Source organism: Mercenaria mercenaria, chromosome 13, assembly GCF_021730395.1.
Source record: "Mercenaria mercenaria strain notata chromosome 13, MADL_Memer_1, whole genome shotgun sequence".
Taxonomy (NCBI): Eukaryota; Metazoa; Mollusca; class Bivalvia; order Venerida; family Veneridae; genus Mercenaria; species Mercenaria mercenaria.
The window spans coordinates 42,937,276-42,960,429 of record NC_069373.1 but is presented as its reverse complement, the minus strand read 5'-3'; the positions used below and the strand labels follow the sequence as shown (position 1 = coordinate 42,960,429).

Sequence of the window (23,154 nt, the reverse complement as noted above, 5' to 3'; positions counted from 1 at the left end):
ACTCGCTTTATACGAGCTCATCCGGACCTGGGAAATATGTTCGTATCAAACGAAATTCGTATTAATGAATGTATGACACCGAATAATTTGTCCGAGCAAGTTGGACAGTATCACCGGTATCATCGGTGAATAGATTCCGATATATGGAAGTAGTTAAAAGTTTTAAACTGATTCAGTTAATTTATTCAGATAACATTGAAATTACCCAACAGAGCGCCAAACTATATCCACCGCTAACATTAAGCTTATACTTTATAATCATTCTTAGATGGATAAAAGTTTGTATATTTTTGTAAGACATGGCCTACCTTTATCGACAATAGAACATCAATAATGTGTTTAAAATTATTTACACCTCTTTAAATTTTGACCTGTCAATCAATGAAATTGTTTTATATTGACATGATACACAAAGGAACGAGTATTTGTTTTTGACTCCATTGTCCAATACCACGCGGCACAAGGTTGACAATATTATTATTTTCAGCACATTTTATTTACTTCGATTAAATATCAGCACTGTACAGTTTCAAACTATTAAATAGTCAAGCACAAGGGCGAAATGACCGCCGACTTCTAAAATAAATTCTTATCAAAAGATGGAAAATTAAAACAAATAAGCTAAATGGAACTTCAAAAATGTGTTCGTATCTACCGATTATTCGTATGAAGCGAGTTCGCTATTACCGAAATAATTTTACAAAGGAAATAGAAGGACGCGGCCGGGGAATTCGGACTGTGTTCGTTTCATCCGAAATTTCGTATCAGGCGAGTTCGTATTTTCTTCCGTTCAAGTTGGTAAATAGGTCATGAAAACCTATGATCTAAATATAACATTCCAAAGTTACATTACCGCGATGAGACATTGCATGTACCTTAAAATTTAATACTGGCAAATAATTTTCTAACTAATAGCAAGATAGATTAAAACACAAGCCAGACAGGGGTAATTAAATGCAATAAAATTTTCATGTTTATCTCGTTACATAATATTTGATAAACAAATGTTGCATGCGATGCGCTTCATTTCTGAACAATATTTAGAAACAGCTGTGTCTGTTTGAATGAAAATATAGCCGTTTTCACTCTTTATTTAGTCAGCCCAAACTTATTTTGGCAGCACGTGAATTGCAACTTTTGTTTCATAAGTTGCATAAAAGTGATAAAGGATCTATATGAGTCATGTATTCTACGACAAAGTTTCACTTGCCTCTGTTGTTTGTGCATCTGATGGTTTGGATGGTTGCATCAGGTTAGTTGTTTCTTACGAGATCCATTGTGTATAATAATATCTGTCACTTGTTGAAGATGATACAGCAAGAAAGTTTTATTACACTAGTGTATTATCAAATTTATGTAATGGTTTTATTTTACTCCGGTGGGCCGGTGGGCCGGTGGTCTAGTGGTAACACGCTTGACTGTCAATCCAGAGGTCCTGGGTTAGAATTTCTGAAATGCTTTTGAGTGTCTCCCACCTAACTAAGAGTCCTGTACTGTTTTTTCCCAGAAAATACGGCTTTGGGTGCATCGGTGCTATACACCGGGCACGTTAAAGATCCATACTGTCTATTCGCAAAGAGCTAGGCCAAGACAAGCCGGACAAGCCTGTATCTAAAATAGAATTTCTCTCTATCTAGTTTTGGGGGCTTTATCTGTGTCTGTACTAGGAAAGGATAAATTTCTCGCCCTGTGGGGCTGCGTTTGCTGTATGTAAAGGGCCTTTGAACGTGCTTATCATGAATAGGGTGCTATATAAATCTGGTATAATAATAATAATAATAACAAGATTTAGCTTACCAAAAGGTTCATTCTAGCGCATATAAAATATTCTTTTTAAGGGATATTGTTTTAGCATAATGTTACAAATGTTTAATAATGCAATGAGAAAAATATGTTCTGTTATTTTTGGTGCAAACTTAACTATTTAAGAATTAATCTAAGTATTAACAGTTTTATCATAACCCAGAGTTTTTTTTTAAATATAAGCAAGTGCAGTACATATAATATGCTATTTGGAAGCATTTGTCTTGCAGTCTGTATTTCACTTCCGGATATTTTCATCAGGCGACCACACCAGCTAGTACCTGCGCACTTAACACAAAGAAATTTCATACATGCATTTACGACTCGATAAACAAATCAGGAAGAGTAAAAAAGTACGCAAAAGAAAGAACTTGCAAATCTGAAACGTTAGAAGCTAAAAAAATATCACGTGACCAGGGACAATTTCATTACGTAAATGTTTTTGGCGGGAGTCTACTTTTCGATGATGTATATTCATGCCATTAATCTCGATTCTTTACTATGATTTATTCAATAGAGAAGTTACATGATTTAAACTTTATTATTGTGTCTTGTTGTTCTGTTATTTTACGTAGTTGTATTGCACTAAAGACTGAAATAAAGCTTGATTATGCGTGAACATATACTCGGGCTCGAGGCTATTTGTAATGCATATATATGCATGAGTCCAAGATGGCGGCACTCTACGGGAAATCGGATTCCTTTGACGATACCCTTGTATCCATTACATGCCCAGTCAAGTGTGACATGTTCACCATAAGTGTTCCTTCCCTTGAGAAGGAACAATAATAATACACCAACGACGTCAAACATGTCATAAAAAGACACAAGTTTAGCTTTTAAAAAAGCTAGAAAGTGGCTCGCATAGCTCTTGTTCTAACAGGGCAGTTATGAAGCACAGTGATATGCCAGTGAAAATTATAGGGTCTGTGATGCCTGGATAGGTCAGTGGTAGAACGTTTATTGTGGATACACAGGTTATGTGTTCAATGCCTGAACGTGAGCATTTTACCAGAAATTCCCTTGCTTTTTGCTTAGCATTAAAAAGAAAACCAACTTCCTCTCTCTTGTACATTCATGGCGATGGATATCATATAGCGTAATATAAGTTACAGCTATGGCGATGAGAAATTATGTCTTGCACATCTACAGGTTTTCAGTTTTAACCGACCATGCTTGTGTTGATTACTGAACCTCCAGTGCAGAGAGTTGCAAAAACCGAAAAATTTAACGAGAAGAGCCGAAAAGGAAGGAAGGGAAAAAACGAAAAATTAAACAAGAAGAACCGAAAAGGAACGAAGGGTACTGTATTCTGTGTTGATAACGCCTTGAAATTTTGCCTTATTACTTTTTCAGATCTTGTCTACATAGTTCTGAGGCGTATATTCATTCATTTTTCCCGAAAAGGAGCAATCTGAATCTTTCTGCATAATTTCAACAACTACAATAAGGGACAGGCAATCGATGCATTTTCTACTTGCATAGATTGGTCCTTTGCGTGTCATTGAGCTTCTTTGTGTTCATTAATATAAGATGGTTGCGGCCTATGTGGATTACATGACTTTTTCGTAAACCAGCTTTCGATTGGTCACTTTTTGTAAGCCTGCTTTCGATTGGACACTTCTCGTAAAGGAAACGCTATTTTGTTTTCTTGGTTGCTGGCTTGCATTTGTAATGAAAGTAAAAAGCTGAGAGCCAGGTTTAGGAGATGTTCTGCCTTTTAGGTAGATTTAATAGTAAAGTCCTATCGTAATACTGGCTCGTCGAGACGAGCCAGCATAAAACAATTTGAATTTGAAAATTTACCTAAATTATGCGACAGTATTCTTGAAACAAGAAATAAGTGTACAAAATGAGTAAAACTTTTGAGTATAGTGGGAAACCCTTAGCAATAAGTATTCTTCAAAACCTTTTTATCTTTAGTGACCTGTACCGTTATGTAGTCAAATACAATATAATTAGTTTATGGATTGAAAAGACCTTAAATATTTGCAAAAATGTATAGGTATACATACTTTCATAACATTAAATTTCTCCAAACCTTTGAAGGTTTTAGCAATTGAAATTTAATTGAACGTACTACTTCTTCCGGACAGTTTATCATTATCATTATACCACTCTTCATGCATTAGTCTGGCTACCGACTAGATAAAAACTTTTGGTTAGAAAAAAATAATTCTATTATAATTTTATTCTGACTTCATGAGTCTTGGCTCTGATTATGTTTTGAGAAGGAAAAAGGACATAATTATACAAAATTTGAATAGCCTCAGGAGTTACCTCCTGTGAACAAAACACAGGGTCTGAATACAGACTATTCATGCACATGTACACGTTCAAAAGTGCAGTACAGAATATATCGCAACAAATACAATGATGAATTCAACACAAACAAACAAGTTGACGAAAGCATAAAATAAATTATGCAGAGTGAGTCTGCGATATGAAATATTGCGACAATGTGACTGGACAAATGACCACTTGTTCAATATGTGAGAAATGTCCTATTGAAATAGGTAAGTACATTTTCCCGTTCATGACCACAGTTCTAATAGTATACCAAAGTATACATAGTATACATAACGAATGTTTTTTTCTTCTTTCTGGTCTGGTGCTAGTAGATAGAACAAAACAAAACAAGACAAACATATATACATATTCAGATTAAAATGTCACGAAAAACAATGATCTAAGTACAACATTCCAACATAAAACTTCCCGTGATGAGACATGTCATACATCTTGATATTCAACACTAGCAAAACATTTTCTAAAGCAATTACAAATTTATTCAGTAACGTGTTGCATCATTGATTAAAACACAAACCAGACAGGGTAAGTTTTTGTAATACCATTTCTATGTTTATTTGATTACATGGTTGATATACATGTGTTGCATGCGGCGCATTCAATTTCTGATGAATATTAGGAAACAGCTGTTGAATGTGATTAAAACTATTTTCTCCCTTTTTAGTCTGCTAAAACGTATATCGACGGTAAATGAATTGCAACTTTTGTTTCATATAGTTGCAGGCAACTGATAAAGGTTTTATATCAGTCATGTATTCTACGATTTCAAACTTTCATTTGCTTCTATTTTGTGTGCTTCCGGCTGTCTGGAGTGTAGCTTCAGGTGAGTTGTTTTTGTTATAGGATCCATTGTCTATAATCATTTTATTGCATGACAGTGGGTGGCATTTTCCTTTGAAGTTTTGTGTTTGCTAAATTCTGGTATAACCACGGTAAACCGTGCTCTAAATTCAGTTGCACACAGGTATCGCTCACAGTTTTCTCTGTCTGGGATGTTGAACACAATACACACAAATCAGCAAGTGTTGCTGTGATAAGGTAATGAAAACTGATAAGTTATTTGTAATAGACCTTTATCACGGACACGGACATGAAAATGTAAATGTAAACGTACTCTGTACTTCGGTCAAATTTTGGGGTTTTTCTCAAACATGTTTTAGGAATCATGGTAACTTGTTGTACTAAGTGTGTATTGAGAATAAGTATTATTATACTTATAGCGCATTTTCTTTTAAAGAGGTAAAGTTTAACTCTGCCAAGTTGCATGCTGTATATGCTTAGAAAAAGCACTGATCTTTCGCGTATTTGTAATTGTTTGGGAAAGGGTGGGGTGTTCTAAAATAATTAAAAGATACACAAGGAATTATTGAAAAAGAAAGGAATATGAATAGAAATTACAAAAATAACTCACGGTTGGTGTAGGAGTGTAATAGGAAGGTGTAAGGGTTTAGGTGTGTTTGGGAGAATACTAAAATATTAGAACATATTCATTTGTTTTCTTATGTTTTGGTGGTCAGGATGTAAGAGTCAGTGGGATTGAGGAAAAGGGATACTTAGAAACAATATCAGCAATAACACGGCCTGTAAACACTGGATCTACATACTTTTGATGGCTAGTAAGTTAGTGGAGGAAAGAGCTAATGATACTTCCGAGAAGGTTTTGAGTACTAAAAAAGACTACACTCTGTAACAATTAGGAACCTTATTCAATCAAACGTGCATTATAGTTCTAATCATAAATGGCCATTTCATTTACGAAGATCGATTTTCAGAGGTTTACTGTTCTGTGTTAGCACTTACGAGAGTAGTGATACAGCGTGTTTAAAACTAAAGTTACGTTTTGCAATATATTCCGCTCCTGTTTGTACAACATTAGTATTCCACAGAAATAGTACATTTTTATTTGAGAAGCTTACTTTATTACAAATTCTAACACGATCCGATTCATTTTCCTATTAAACAAAGAAGGCTGGAGACAGTGATTTATTAAACAATAATTCACTGTTCTGACGTCACAATTATTACGTCATAGCGTCAAGCGGCGTAACGGCACACTGGAAAAGAACCCGACTGAAAACGGGCAAATATTTAATGCATGCCGACAAGGTATACTTTAAAGTCCTTGATAACGTGTTAGAATCGAAATAATATATCTCATTTAGTGATTTGCTCTTGATTAAATCACTGTTTGTCGTTCAGATGCGTAGCATTATATCACTCGGGCTACGCCCTCGTGATATAATTCCTTCGCATCTGAACTCCAAGCAGTGATTTATTCAGCGACAAATCACCGATGAGATATATTATTTCTTAAATAAATAATGTGGTTTACTGTTTGTTCTTACTTGCCGATTTGCACTTTTGAGATACGAGATGCAGCCATTGCCACTTGTACAGGCATAAAGAGTTGGATCATATGAGATATTTACTTTTTAACAAGATTAATCCTTAAGAAATGATTCTTTTTATTATAGGGACTGTAGTTTAGAAGGCATTGAGAAGGTTGACCTAAACATTTAACCAATACTTTTTCGGTCAATAACTAGGTTTGGAATGACATATTATCAACAAACTTGAGAAAACCATGGTTTCAAAAAACCAGTTTGCGATTGCATTAAAGCTGTTTGGGTCAAAGTCGCTGTATCTAAATTAATAGATAATGTTCTGCCATAAACAATACTTATTTAAGTGAAAAGACCTAGCTATGGGCTATTTGAGTTGAGGTCAGAATTATTTTACCTATACAAAGAAACAGCTACCGTCCGATGAATTTAGTTCTGCATTTATTTTCTGCCACTACGACGAATTTTGTTTTAATTGCGTTGCTTGCGGAAAGACTAGCAAAATAATTCTCATAAATTTGCAAAATTAAAAAAAAAGGTATTTTATCAAATGGCAGAAAGTAAATAAAACTGCAGGTATGTGACGTTTTATTAAACTGAACATGGTGTGTTTTCATCAGTATACGTAGATATAAAGCGTTCGTCTGCGTTCTCCTTAGAAACAATGTTTATTCGCAGCAAAGGATAACACTGCCAAGAATTATAAGGATATGTTGTACGAAAACTTTTTAAATTAATATCTTACAAATGAAACGAATCCCTGAGGTTACGTGTTTTAATTTTTGTGTTTTGAGAAATTCCCCAGACTTTGACCATAGTACATAGTACGATTACATTGTCCGTGTCCGTTATAAAGGTCTAATAACGTATCATTGTATGTCTGTAGTGTAGTGTTTATCTATGTGTCATTTATGTCCAGACCCTTGATATTAAGGGATAAGTATTCAGACACAAGATTAGGATGGTTTTATACACTTTACGATCAAACAGGCACATTCACACTCACTGGCCATATTACAGAGTTGTATAATAATATATAGAGGCAATGCAACAAGAGATGTTGTTCTCTGATTCGCTGAGAGGCGGGGCTAACACGAATATATTAAATACTACATGTAGTTTAGTTCCCTGCATCTTGATTTAAAACTTGATTTTTTAAATAACATAAATACATAACTTCAAAAAAAGATATTCTATTCAGTTTAAAAATTCAAAATTACATTTCTGGCGAATGAAGGTGCGGATTCCATTGATACATGAAACCTTCGATCTTTGGTAAAATTAGCCACTTGGGTATTGTTTCCATTAATCTTCCATGACCTCGTTAGCGCCTCCCTGCAAATTAAAATGTTTGGCAGTTAGTTTAAATCATTTTTTGAAACTCTACCAGTACTTCGAAACTTTTTGTTCTACAAAATAATTACATCAATTGATAAAGAATGTTTCAATGTGTATTTATGAAATTTTTAATAACTTTTTTTATCAGTAGATTATTTAAAATTTTGTAACATGCTCTCTGATGTGACGCATGCATAATCTATATAAAACTCTTCCCAAGATTTTAAAAAATGCGTTCAGTTTACTGTTTTTAATAATGCAATAAATCAGTTAGACAATACACACGCGTGTGTTACCGGCGAGTATCGTCATGCTTGGGAGAATCTCAGAGAACGTAATTTGATAGCAGACTCGCATATACGAGGCTCGTTTGCTACCAAAATTACGTTCCCTGAGATTCCCTCGCGCATGATGTTACCAGCCAGTAATACACTTGTATGTATTATCTAACTTATACTTAGCACTATCTGTGACAAGTAGGCTTCTTTTAAAAAAGAAACCTAGGAGAGGTCCAGTGTTGCTCCTTTTAAAGTTATATCAGACACATAGATAACAATTGTTACCTAATTATTGTCTCTGGTTATATGATAGGTTGTGCTATAGACGAGTTTCCCTGCTGCAGGTCAATGTGACCTATTAGGGGCCCAAGCATTTCCTAGTTAATACTGAATTTCATTTACAAATGTTCAAAAGCTACTACTGCAATAATTGTACACTGAACTTGGCCCTGGTGAAAGCTGCCAAACTAGCATCTTACCATTTATGCGAGAACCTCACCTGACAGGCTTATTTGTCAACTGCCCCATTCGTTTGGGCCCAAGAGAATAGCTTCCGAGAAGCTTTAGAAAAGCTTAGAAGAAAATCCCAATTGAACAGACGTCTGCCTGGAGTAGAAAAATATATCATTCTTTTTTTAAATGTATTTTTTTTTCAGGCATTTTTATTGTTAATGTGCTATTTTGTAAAGAAATTCCAAGCATTTTATTTGTTCTAGTTTATAACTCAGTTTGTAAGGTATATATGTCGAATTGCCACCTTGTTTTGATCACGTGATTAACATCTCCGACTATAGGGTGGAAGACACAGAAGCTCAGAAGAACTCTTCTTATTCCGGCAGATCTTCCGAATGGGTCAAACGAACCCGCCAGTTAAACAATAAGTTCATTTAATTTAACGAAATACATTTTAACGCGATTCAATTCATATGCATATCTTTGAATACTGCGAACAAAGAATAGTTAATATATATCTCTATTTTTGTTTTGTTAATAACTGAACCGTTTCCAACATTTATAACAATAGTATTACACCATATTTCTTTATTTTAAACGAACAGTTATTTTCGTCTTAGAGGATTGTAAAACTTACTTGTGCGCAAGCACATTGTACCATTTTAGACTGGCGCACCGTAATTTGCGTTAGAAAGTGAAATCTAACGCCGTAAAATTAGTAGATTAGTCTGAATTCTCCTAGTTTGAAAGCCAACACTATGGAGAGGTCTAGATAGACCTCCAGTAAATTTGACATGCGCAGTCTCGCCGTAAGCATTAATCCTGTACGACATGTTACAACTGTAAAAGACCTGTATTTTTGTTCAAAATTACAGTCATGATTATTTCAATTTTACACCTGTAGATTTTATATAACAACATTGATTTTACAACTGTAGATTTCAATTTACAGCTGTAAAACGACTGCAAAACAGGTCGAATTATGCAAATGAGATACAGCAGTAAAAACACTTACAGATTAACTTTCTGTCAGACATTTCTTGCCCTTTAAAGATGGCTGACAGTACTCGTGTTTCCCAATATAAAAAGTTACAGCTGTAATTTTGAGACATGACCATTTTACAGCTGTAACTTTCAACTAAAATTTTTACAGCTGTATTTTTGAGACCTGCAATTGTTTTACACCTGTAAAACAACTGTATTTCTGGTACCTCTCAACTTAAGGTCTTTTATAGCTGTAACTTCAAAGTACAGGTCTTTTACAGACGTTTACAGCTGTAAAACAGGTCATATTTTCGTACAGGTGCATATCTTATGATCAGATTTTACTCCAATAAACAAGGTATTATACATAAATAATGCGCCACATTGCAGAACGTTTGCATCTGTAATTGTAAATATAAGTATGTTTGCTGCATTTATTGCTAACTGTGGTACTTTGATGTGGCTAAGATACTCAATAATTATTACTATATTTATAGGTTATTAGCTCTATAATGTATCGAGAAATATGCAGCGGAAATGTTGCGCAACTTCAGGTGCGCAATATTCTTCCGCTAAAGAACTCCGACGGGAAGGGAGTTCCAAAGCGTGGGAGCAATGAATGAAAAGCGCCGATTGCCATATATTAAGCTTGCGATCCGTAGACCAACGCTCTTCCTACTGAGCTAAGCGGGCGGGTATTATATCAAGGGATTAGTCTTTGTCACAAAGCGTGTCTTATGATCTTAGGTTTCTAAACGGTGTACATGCATAACACTTCTATCCTGTCCCTTACGTTGACAGGAGACTTAAGCTTGAGAACGGTGTTTTGTAAGTGTTGCCAATAAAATTTAGTATTTTGTTCTCATATTGGTTGGTCCCTCAAATCGTTTTGGATTCTTTTATGTGAGGGGGAAATCCAGCAGTTATTCATCCGCGCTTGAAATAATGAACGGAAAGACTATCGTTACAAAATCACTGTATTACATGTTTGGTGTCTTTGGAGTGAAATAAAGCTTTTGTAGTGTAATAAGACTTTGGCGTTAACGTCGTTTTAAGTTGGTCGAATTGACGTGAAGAAAGAGGAATTTTTCTGTCTCAGCAAGAAAATATAACATGCTATAAAAACGATTTTTGTAACATTTTTGTCGTGGTAATTTCACAGCTGTATTTGGTAAAGTTATAAAACGTTTTATTAAAAGAGGTCCCAAATGTTTTGAGACTCACCGCACGTTTAATGTTAACCTTTTACAGACAGCTAGGCGCTACGCTTCCATCTTTTAGTAAGCATAGCGAAACAGTCAGGGGACTCTTATGATTTTAAATGCAACCAGGACCGAGCTGTTTTGATATCGGTCATCTGGCTTGTTTCGTCAGGGCCTTAAGGGTGTTCTTTTTGATGTTCTGGCTCTGCTAAGGTATTGAGTACATACATTTTCGTGTTTTACATACCGCCCCATCCGTTGACGTTGAGTGTGTTTGGCAGAGATTTCTTAAATTTGCACTGTTTTCTACTTAAGCACGTATTGGGGGTAAGAATGAGATTAGGTGCTCACCACAAGCTGAATAAAATCCCCTGTGGTGGCTTTGCCACTGAACGTTCCAATGCGGTGCCTCACTGTTTTCTTGTGTTCGTTTTGTCCTCGTGCGTTTGCTTTGTCTTCATCTGTGTTTGTATGTGTGTGTGTTGGTAAGGTGTGCGTCCTCGTGACGTAGGTTGCGCTTTGGGGAGGCTGCGTTTTTAGAATGTGACTTTACCTGGTGAATAATTTATACTTATTGTTAGCAAGACTTTGAAATATCGAATCAGGATCACAGACTTTTGTTTACATGATTTATATTAATCTGAAAAGTAGTTTGATAATAACATTTGAAGTGAGTGTTTATCCCTGAAATCAAGTTACACGTACAAACAGACAAAGTTCAGTACAGGATGTAATATGATAAACTGTTGTAAAAACACTATTGCTATCTAGTAACGTTCTCAATTAAAACACATTTGTGAAGAAATAACCGAACAAAACTAAGAATCATGAAAATTCGTAAATTCCGTAACAGGCTGATGAGATTCGAATAGCTTAGGATGTCGTTGTCAGTTCCCAACAGGAAGAGAACATTAGCCTTAAAACAAAATGTCCGGATTCATTGCAGTACAATTTTAATTCATTGAGATTTCAATACAACAGTTAATACAAATGTAAAGAAATATAATACTTGTATTTGTTTTGCAGCAGTAGCCTTGACAACAGAAAGTCCGAAAACAATCCCATCTTTCATATACCATCTTTCACTAACACGCATGCCTGCAAAATAAAGCTCTACATTACTTTGATGACAGGGAGTCGCAAAACTTCAGCTTGTATTTACTATGTAGATAAACCTACCAATAAGTACGAAAGTTGCTGCAAGATGCAGCAAAAGGAAACTCCGCACCAAACAAAGCAGTGTAAGTAGTACTGATAGAACAGGAGATGATATTACGATACTCGTGTCTTTGTTGTAGACGCTAGACAAACGGACAGTCTGATGGGGTTTTATGAATGTTGGAGAAAAACGTTGCCTTAGTAGTGTGAGCAGGATTTTTATTGTTGTATTTAGTGACTTAATTATTGACTGAACAAGACCCATATGCGAAATTGACCGTAGTTATTCATCCGAAATGACTGAGTTTCAAACTTAGTTATCAAGACCATTATTCTGATAAAGTGTAATCAGGAATGTGGGTTCTATATGACACTTTCAAGTTAAATGATGAGGAAGGACTAATGTTCACAACAAAACATCATTCTTTCACGCCTAGGGGCGTGAAACTCAACAAGAAAATTATAACCCAAGTGTTATATGCTGACAATTACGTTGGTATATAGAGTGTAGTGTTGTTGTTTTTGTTTTTCGTTCCTCCTCCTTAGGGGAACAGCTTATGAATACGCAGCAGTGATAAGTAACTAAACAGTTCACTACGACCACATTGACAACATCACCAAAAAAGCAAATCAAACATTGGGTTTCCTAAGACGTAACATCAAAGTGCACTCAGAAGGGTTAAAACCACAAGCATACAAAACACTTGTACGGCCCCAGCTGGAGTACAGTTCCACTGTGTGGTCCCCCCACTCTGATACTCTGATTGATCAGCTTGAGTCTGTGCAGCGCAGGGCTGCACGCTGGGCCAAGACTTTATATCAGCTTCTTCCCTTATCTTATCATATCTTAGACTTTGTACATAGGTATATAGATAAATGAAATAGATAGTTTACAGTGCAACCTCTGTAGAGCAACACCCTTTGGGAGATACAAATACATGTATTGACTGTTATGTAGAGGTTGTTGTTCTAGGGAGGTAAATTTGATAGTATATTTCGGCTTAGGGAAGTTTTGATGATGTTGTTATAGAGAGGTTTTTGCTTAAGAGAGGGCCGCTCTAGAGAGGTTGTACTGTATATCATATCTTAATATACTTTGTACGTAGGTATATAGATAAATGAAATAGGATTGCACAGTTTGTATTGCTTTTACGTACTATTTAGTTAATTGTTTTAATGAAGTCATTTTACATGGTTCATCTTAACAATATGCACTCTCTTATTCAAGGGTCGTTTAAAATGAAAACGATGAAAACCTGCACTGCAAAAACAAAATGTGACTACAATATAATGTAAAGGAAATCAATTAGTACTATATAAAGTGATATATTTTATTTTATCATTATACTATAAATATGTGAATGCTGATTGGCAAGAATGCCATCTAGTTACAAAAATATGCAACATTTACTGAAAGCAATTTCGGTATTAAAAAATGTGCACAGTTAATTAAATAGCCGATCAAAAACGTCCAATGAAAATTCATAAACGATGTTGTTGTTTTTACATTGATGCATACAAATACGACATTGATCTGCCACTAAAATCGGCCGGTCAAACTGACCATTGAGAATTCGTATAAATTGTTGAACAGTTTCTAGTTAGGTATTGAAAAACTGTGCACATAGTAACACTGTTGCTGTTATTCAAAATAGCCGATTAGACAGGCAAAATCTAGAAATCATGTACGATGTTGATTTTTTATTTCGGTTTTTGGAAGAACTGTGTATACAATTTGATATTGTGCAGAACACATGTGCAAAATAAAATCTAAATTCCTTGATGGATGACAGGGTTATTGACCAGACACAAAATACGCCCTGTTAACCTTTGACCTCGAAATGTGAGCTTGACATTTGAGTAACGGATTTGTGTAAAGTCTCGTAAAAGGTAATATTTTGTGCCGAATAATATAAAAAATTCTTACATGGATGTCAAAGTTATCGAGAGGACAAGAAAGGGACGGACTGGCAATCGTAAAATTCACTAGAAATGGGGATTTAAAGAGCACAGGGAAATGTTTTATACATTTCAGCGGCTAAAGATTCGTGGAAGCGTTCATGTAAATATTGACTATGGATTTTGACCTACTGATTCCCATACAACAGACCATCAAATGACCACAAGGAATCCTCTTATGCATTGTGGCAGCCCAATGTTACTATGACCTTGAATTCGCGAGGACATTTTCTGACAAAGTCACAAAGTTGTCAGATGTAAAGACCTAAGATTTCTCCAATTTCATAGATCATTAAAAAATTTCAGTTAACAAGTCGCTGTAACATTGACATATAACTCCCATCGAAATAAAATTAATCTACACAAACAAATATCCTCTGAAGTTTTGATGGCAGTATGTTTAAAGTTCTTAATATAGATTGAAAACCCTTAATAGGCTAAAGGTCGCGTGACACTGAACTTTGACCTTCTGGCCATAAACTATCAGGATTGACTGTCAACAGGGAATCTTTCGCCGTACCTTCAAACGCTCTCCCAATATTGTCTGGCAACCGTGACACGTGCCTTTTACCGACGTCGTCTATTGACTGCAGTTATTCATAGTATGAAGCTTAATAAGGCTAATTCCCTCTTGATCTTGGCGTCTTAAAATATAAGTAGATATTTCCTAACAAAAACCAAGCGTCATATCGACAGGTGTAGACCCATTTTTGTTCCCTTTTAATCGGAAATCGTTTTCCTTGTTAACGTTCAAAGTGACATTTACTCAACACCAAAACGCAGCCTTCCAGAATTTTTTAAGTCTGTTGTTAGTAATCGGAAACCAAAATATAAGTAGATATTTCCTAACAAAAACCAAGCGTCATATCGACAGGTGTAGACCCATTTTTGTTCCCTTTTAATCGGAAATCGTTTTCCTTGTTAACGTTCAAAGTGACATTTAATCTCTCAACACCAAAACGCAGCCTTCCAGAATTTTTTAAGTCTGTTGTTAGTAATCGGAAACCAAATGGTGCTCACACGGAAAAACAGACCTTTCTAAAATTGTATATATATTTGTACTTACCTATCTTTCGACTTCCATTTATCTTATGGAATTATCAGCTACAAATGTAGTTGTATATATAGTAAAGACAGTTAAGAGATAATGAAAGGAAAATATCGACATTTGCGACATACAATGCACTGCCATCACAAATACTCCGGGCGCGGAGAATATAAATAAAATACATCTACCTATTTTATCAACTTAACTTCAATATTTAAAGATAAAATATGTGTAATGTGGAAACCCAAATTAAAAGTAAACTGCGTCGTATAAACTTGGTAACTACTGAGGGTGTACACAGAAAATGGATTCCGTCGTGTTAAATCTTCCACAAAATGAAGAAAGTAAGTTCGTTTTATATATTCAGTGTTTTTTATTTCACTTAATTACACTTTTTATTCATTAGCTCACCTTAACCAAAGTATTAGTATAGATGGCCGAACGTCCGTCGTCCAATAACACAAAACTTGGCCTGTAGCATCTTGGCAAGGACAGCTCAAATTTATTTAATTGCTTCCGCTTGACCCCTTTTAGAGCTAAAATATTTAACACTTTCTCATGAACCGCTTGATGGATCTTCACCAATCTTCTCCGAATCCTCACGAGAAATGAATGAGTTTATATGTACATGAACAAGCATACATTATTTTGATTGCATCTCCGTGCGATAAACGTTTTGCAAATCTACACCCGCGTTTTTATAAAAACAAAGTCATGTAGACAAGGGACCGTTTCGACAGGTGTTTGAATAGAAGCTAAAATAATTATTGCAGTTTGTTTTTTAAATCACGTTATCTCTTTAATAGCTTTTTATTTTTCATAGAATTAACGTTATACAATGTATCTGTTTCATAAAAAACTCTCCACTTAATAATTTCAACCCAGTTTAACTGGTAATTTAAATAGAATCATTAGTACGGTCCTCTGGAACTTTGTCGTATTAACCATCGGATAAAAAATGTTTAAATAAATTGCTATACCGTTGTAGATACTGACGACGTATCAAAAGTTTCAGAAGAAAACGAACGCCTGAGGAGGAAAAAAAATCATGTGTATACACTGTTAAAAAGAACCAAGGACGATCCTTTTCCTGGGATGCAAGCATCTGGTCCTATGCGACAAATGTCACAGCCTTTACACCAATTGCCCGCTATGTGGACAACTCATCAAAGGCCTTTGTTGAGGTTCTTTGGGCACCAGAACTACAAAATTAGTAGATCTTTGATTTATCGTACAAAAAGACAAATTTAATGAAAAGTCATATATGTCTGATGTACCTTTCTGATCTTTAAACATGTGTGACCTGTGTGAACTGTTTCATCACCAGTGTGAAAATCGCTCATTCTTTGTTTCATAATACTCGTCTTATAATTAGTATGTTTTCCGAATGCCAGTTACGGTCATTGTCTTATTTCATATGATACTGAGACATTGTGTTGACTGTCCTAAGTTTCCTTAATATCACACGGAACGACAGGTCTTCATAAAATTGTATATATAATTTGTACTTCCCTATTTTTCAATTACAAATGTGTTTGTTTATCAAATAAAGACAATCCAGAAATAATGATACATACAATTGACATTTCATACGAACTCGTTGAAACAAGGGAAATGATATGGGACTCTTTTATGAGCTAAGTATGTATATTTATCTAGTTATTTCACACTCCTCACAATGGCTCTGTTACCGTTTATTTTCAACCTACGTTTCGGGTAGCCAAAGCATGTAAAAAACACTCTTACAATATACATTGTTCTTTAACAAATAAATAACAGATTCATAATGCTGCCTCTGTAAAACTTTTCAAGTGTAATAGATATGTCAATAAAGTTGATACTTTACTGAAACATGATTTGGAAATAGACCAAATAAAACAAACTGGTGCACTTTAGTTAAATCTCTATTGTGCTCTTTAGGTTTTTATGACGCCTGGCTTATGCAAAATGTAGGAAATGTTGATGTGTTTTTATCTGTTGTAAAAACCAGGTTGAAAGATCATTTTGCACAAAACTGGTCAAGTAGGCTAAGATTCTAGTAGACGCTTTTCTACAGACAAATTTCATGTTTTAAATTTCAGCCATACCTCAATTTGATCAATATTAAGTTATTGCGAACTAGCACGTTTAAGAGTATCTTCTCATAGATTGCATGTCGAAACTGGTAGATGGATTAAGCCAAACAGTACACCTATAAATGAAAGAAAATGTTTTGCTTGTGGTATGTTAGAAGGTGAATTCCATTTTATATTAGAATGCAATGGATATGCTGATTTAAGAAAACGTTTCATTCCATCTTATTATTGGAGACGACCAAATGTGTCTAATATTGATAGAATTGTTAAATACTGATAAAGAAAAATTAACACGTAATCTTGCAAACTTCTTATATTATGCTTTTCAGCTTAGGAAAAACTCTATGTATTTAGTTCGTACTTAATAACTAGTAGAAACATTACGTGAATGTTATATGGAATTGTATAGGTATATGTTATATTATATTACACGGTAATATACATGTAAATGCAAACGCAGTTTGAATTTGAAGGTTACAAACGTATTATCAACATAACAATCTTCCATTTCTGAGATCCATCTGTTGACCTTGTGTTTCGTTTCGTCAAGCTCAACTGTTAAGCGTTGCAATATATTTTTTATCAATTATTGAAACTGTCTTGCATTCTTCTTGTTGTTTTTGTATAACAAGCCGTATACGCTTTAAACATAAATTGCACCGGTAAAATGATAAATAATCTGTCTATACCGGTATGATTAGGGTTATTTATGTATATTTTTTGTAATTCTAATGTTGTAATATTAGAATGTGCTATTTATGTAGAAAACTGAATGTTAACAACCTTCTCCGTTTAAATAACTGTCTCGCCATTTCCATGTTTGTTAACCTCATGGGCCAGTTGGCCTATAGGAAAATTTGAAATAAACTTATCAAACTTTAAATTTAACTCCAAGTTATGTCTGTTTGAATATATGCATAACATGTTTATTAGGCAGATATATAAGTATTTTCAAAACGATTATCCATCCGTCTAGAGATATAAAACTAAAAGTAACTAACTGCGATGCATTTCATATCTATCATTAATATTGAAATTCGGATTATTCAGATCGACCGACTAATGTCATTTTTATGGCTTTAGAAGTTCACGCGATCGGCGCGATAATGTTTCATTTACCTGAAACTACCATGTCTTCGTAGTTGTCTTATACCTCCGAACACGTTCCAAAAGCTTCAGTTTCATTTAAGAACTAAATGCTATTTTTATGCGTTTATACGAGTATAAATTCTGGAAAGCAGATCCCCCGGAAGCACCGAGAACAAGGCAAACAGTGAAGATTGTTGACTCGGTTTGATTGGGTTTGTTCATGAGCAGTAATGGAAAATGCAACACTGCCTACGGGGCTTAAGCAGAATTCAATCTTTAAATCTAAATGAGTTGAAATCAATGATCCCTAAGGACCAGAAAATATAACAACACTGAGATGAAGTCGGGGCGGCTTTTTACGGCCGCCACACAGCACTTAACACCCGCTGTTGTGAAGCAAATAAAATCTGGAAAGCAGATCCCCCGGAAGCACCGAGAACAAGGCAAACAGTGAAAATTGCAGACTCGGTTTGATTGAGTCTGTTCATGAGCAGTAATGGAAAATGCAACACATCCCATGCCCACTAGCACCGGCTTGAGAAGAATTCAATCTTCAAATCTAATAAGTTGAAATTTATGATTCCGAAGGACCAGAAAATATAACAACACTGAGGTGAAGTCGGGTAAACCGCACTGAAACTCTTAGATATTTATATCTTACAATAGCTTGCTGTAAAAATAAGTGGTTTGCTTGTCGTAACTATCAGAAAATCAGACTAAATATCAGGATACAGATCTTTTCACAGTCTAAAGGAGCCGCTCACATTCAACTGCAATTCGTCTTCCAATAAAAATACAGCACCTGATTTTTATCTAATATATCGTTAAAAACTGTGAAAATCGTATAGCCAAGCCAATTAACTTTTGATCTTTACTGTCAAAAAAATTAGTTTTAGCTATACTTAAATATTATATTGACATTTTTGTGTCCAGTTTAGAAATAATATTTCGAACGATGCCATATTGTTTATTTTCTTTTCAAAAGTGCTCGAGTTATTCTTGTTACATACAAACATAAATCAAATATTTCATCTCAATTCCAGACTTTTAATGAATCTGACACTTACTTCAATTTGTTGTTGCAAAGTAATATCTTGAGACTTCATAATATTTTGATAGTTGTCTTACTTTTTTTTATAGATAAATGTCCAGAAGGATGGACCTATTTCGAAAATAGTTGCTATATATACAATAGCACATCTACAGACTGGTTTTCGGCTCAAGTAAGTATAGATAATAAGTAACAAATAAGCATTTATTTGTACACTCAAAATAAACTTTTTCTTGTGTTTTTGTATAAGTAATAGTTATTGTTCGAGGAATAGGTTTGCATTGTGTTTATAGACCTGTGATGGACAGAGCGAGCGTAGCGAGTGAGGTTTTCAAATCAACACACGGGTCTATAAACACAAGGCAGACCTATTCCGAGAATGATAACTGACTTACCCACATGTTCCTTTGTTTTACATAGTCCAGTAAGAGTTTAGCCTCTCTGACTCTCAAGTCATACTTTTTGCTTATGGCGCTTGGACTGTCGTTTGGCCTCCCGTGTAGCCACTTTATACGAAAAGTCGAGACGCTTTTTCAAATTTGTGACATACTCTGAGTGGTTTTTTTTTAAGATGTGGAGTCAGTACCGAAAAAGGCGTCAAGAGCAAGTCTCGGGTGGCGGCCAAACATTAAAAAATGTGGGGTGAGTCCTGTAGTCTCATGCCTAGTATAGTTATAGGCGTGAACCAAACTGGGTATATGGGCCTTCCAATTACTCTTCTGTTCATCTTCCAGGGTACCGAACATGTTGAACAAAGTTCTGTTAAATCGCTCGGGCATCCCATTCCCCTGTGGATGGTACGGGGTGGTTCGCGACTTGTCTATGTTTGCGATTTTACAGAGTTCTTTGATAATAGCTCCATCAAAATTTCTACCCTGGTCGCTGTGCAGACGTGCAGGAAAGCCATAATGGCAGATGAAATGCTCAAGCAAAACCTTGTGGGTATGGCTTGTGCAAAGTGGGTAAAATGATCAGTAATGACTAACACATTTTCATACCCACCTGCAGACATTTCAAGAGTAAGGAAATCCATGCACACGAGCTCCAGTGGATATGAAGATTCCATAGGAACCAACCCAGCCGCTACTTTAGAGGAAGTCTTGCGACGTATGCATAGAGAACAGTTTCGAACACGACCTTCCACAAACTGATCTAAACCGGGTCAAAAGAACCTTGATTTTGATAGACTGCACGTTCTTTCCCGTCCTTGGTGACCAGCGTCATCATGAAGGCCGGTAAAGGCTACCTAACGATACACTTCAGGAAGTTGTTGAACAGGATGGCCAGACACGAAACCTTTACGATACAGTATGCCATCAATGAGGCGAAGATTAGACCACTCTCTAAGGTAATGTCTAACAAGGGGATCTTCAAGAGAAGAAAGACGCTTTGTTGGTCGGTGACCTTTCTGCACTAGTTCAACCACCCTAGCAATCACTGTGTCTCTTTTCTGTTCTTCTTTCCAATCAATGTCAGTCAACTGGGTATCCAAAGTGGTATGTGGAGATTGGGAAGAATCTAAAACCGGCTGTGAAAAAGAATTACACTCGAAAGCTGGAGACTCCTGGGGAGAAGCCAACACTCCAAGGGAAATAGCTTTGACAGCTTCAGGAAAGAGAACAGAAGCTTCAACAGAGCTCGGAGATGGTAATCTGGAGAGAGTATCAGCTTCGACATTGGACTTACCGCTACGATACTGGATCTCAAAGTTATAGTTTGCTAGAGAAGCTAACCACCTATGAGAAGTAGGGTCAAGCTTGGCGGTAGACAGAACGTAAGTCAACGGATTGTTATCTGTACGGACTCGGAATGAGTTACCGTATAAATAGTCCTTAAACTTATCCGTAACTGCCCACTTAAGGGCTAGGAACACCAGTTTGTTGGCCGGATAATTCCGTTCATTTTGCCTGAGTCTACGACTTGCAAAAGCAATGACTCTCTCCTTGTTCTCCTGAACTTGATAGAGCACTGCCCTGAGACATATTCCACTGGCATCTATGTTGAGTATGAAGGGCTTGCTAAAATCTGCACAGGCCAGAATTGGAGGGGACCCAAGGCTTTTGAGAAGTGAGTCAATTAGCGGATTAATAATTAACTTGGAGGAAATTTGTGGTGTTGTGTTGTTTTTTTTGCAATTTAATATATATCATTGTCATTTTTTTTGTTAAAGCCCTGCTCCGCGGCTATTCAAATTCTATAGTGTGTATGCAACCCATGATTACAATTGGTAATAGTTAACGGCCACGCGCCACACTTTAGCAAGCAAAACAACAGGTATTTTATGTAGAATTTTATATAAAATAGACTCTATTTTGACAGGCATTACTGTTCATAGTCAGTATTTTCATGCTTTTTTTTAGTGACAATTTAAGGTTAAAAGGTAGGACTGGAACAGGTCTTTAAAGAAAATGTCCTGTTTCATGCAACCATCACCATTTAGACAGAAGATTTTGCTGAGTATGCCCGTTTTAACTTTCAGACAAATCTCAAGACCTGTTTAAAATTGAAAATTAAAATTCTACAGCAAAGTCATGTTTAGATCAATTTTCAAGATAGGTAAAACTGACCGAACATGTTTACTTTAAACGGACATTTTTGAAACAAGTGATAATATTATTTATGGAGTCAATCACGCGAGCACCGTTAATGACATAACCTGTAAGTTTAAATTTAATCTTTGACGACTGCGTAAGTGTGTCGACTCCTTGGCTTAGTGTTTAGAGCATTGGACTAGCGCTGTAGCGACCCGGGTTCGAATCCCGCCACAGGCACTTGGGATTTTCTGTCATAGAAATGTTCGTGTAAAGAATAGAAGTAGGACAGGTCTGGTAATTGTTATAGACCTCTTAAAGCGACTAACCCACACATTGTGAATTGTAATTTTTTGGGCGGAGTATCCGCCTCAATGTTAATACAGACTTTCAAAAATCAAGTCATTTCTTAATGCAAAAAGCCTAGCAAAATAGTGCGTAAAAGTAGTCCTACCTCCTTCACTTAACACTCTTTTTGCATAATTACGCTATCATACTTAACCTAGCCGAGACATATGTAACAATGTGTGTATCATATAAAAACAATGCGTTTAATATTGGCAATATTTATTAAAAAGCGCAATAATACAGCCTTGTGTGCTAAAATAAGCTTGTGGGCTAAAAATAACCATTACGGAGATTTGACACAAATCTTGTGCTTCTCAGCGGCTTTTCCATGTGACCGAATTACAATGCTATTGTCCCTTGAAACTATATGTATCATTACCGTGCATGTGTAATGCAAATTATGCGTTTAGCCGAGACGAATTCCCCAGTGCATGGTTGGAAAAAACTGACTGGAAGCGGATAATAGCACGCTCTTGTGTTCTATTAATAGAACGTATATCAGTTATACCATAATGAAATGCGCGAATTGCTTTCTATATACATGTATCACTCTCAGTAAATTTCCTGATGCACTCGTTAACAAAATTAATAACATGCGGAAACAATAACTAGTTAAATGAATATATTGGAGAAAACGTAGAAAATATATAAAATAAATTATACAGATTATTTTAAGGAGACCAAGGTCTTTTCAAACAGTGTAAGCAAATAAAAAAGAAACTTTAAAAAAAGTACGTTGCATGCACATTGCACAATATTCTGCAAATCTAGCATCAGAAGAACAGTTTAAGAGTCTTGGTATGAGCAAAGAACAATTTTTATAGCTTTTTGGTATGAACAAAGCACAATATTTTTGGATTCGAAACGCCGAAGAAAAGCACTTTCGGTTAAAACATGATTTAGTACAAAATACTTTTGATTCACGACTTTCAAGCTTATATCAGCACAGTTACAATCATAACTTCTATTTCATTTAAAACAACTGATTCTCACAACAACAGATGATTGCTAATGAGGTGGTTGGGATGTCAGCTGTGGTCGGGGTCCGTCAAATGTTTTCTTATTGAGAATACATAATTGTGCATGATTTGATAGAACAGTATGTTTTGCATAAGATTAGCAACAACATCCAGATATTAATACCGAAAGTCAAATATCTACATGTTACACTAAGGGGTCATTTGT

At 35.5% G+C, this 23,154-nt stretch overlaps 1 protein-coding gene across 1 annotated transcript in view; it reads left to right on the top strand.

Annotated features, from left to right (window-relative positions):
* The first annotated feature begins 4,713 nt into the window (after positions 1-4,713).
* LOC128547726 (neurocan core protein-like) overlaps positions 4,714-23,154 on the top strand; it is a 55,358-nt gene continuing 36,917 nt past the window's right edge. The window contains exons 1-2 of the mRNA XM_053520843.1: positions 4,714-4,936; positions 19,180-19,262. Of these exons, the coding sequence (XP_053376818.1) occupies positions 4,864-4,936; positions 19,180-19,262 (156 nt within the window). The 5' untranslated portion in view covers positions 4,714-4,863. The remainder of the gene's footprint in view (positions 4,937-19,179; positions 19,263-23,154) is intronic.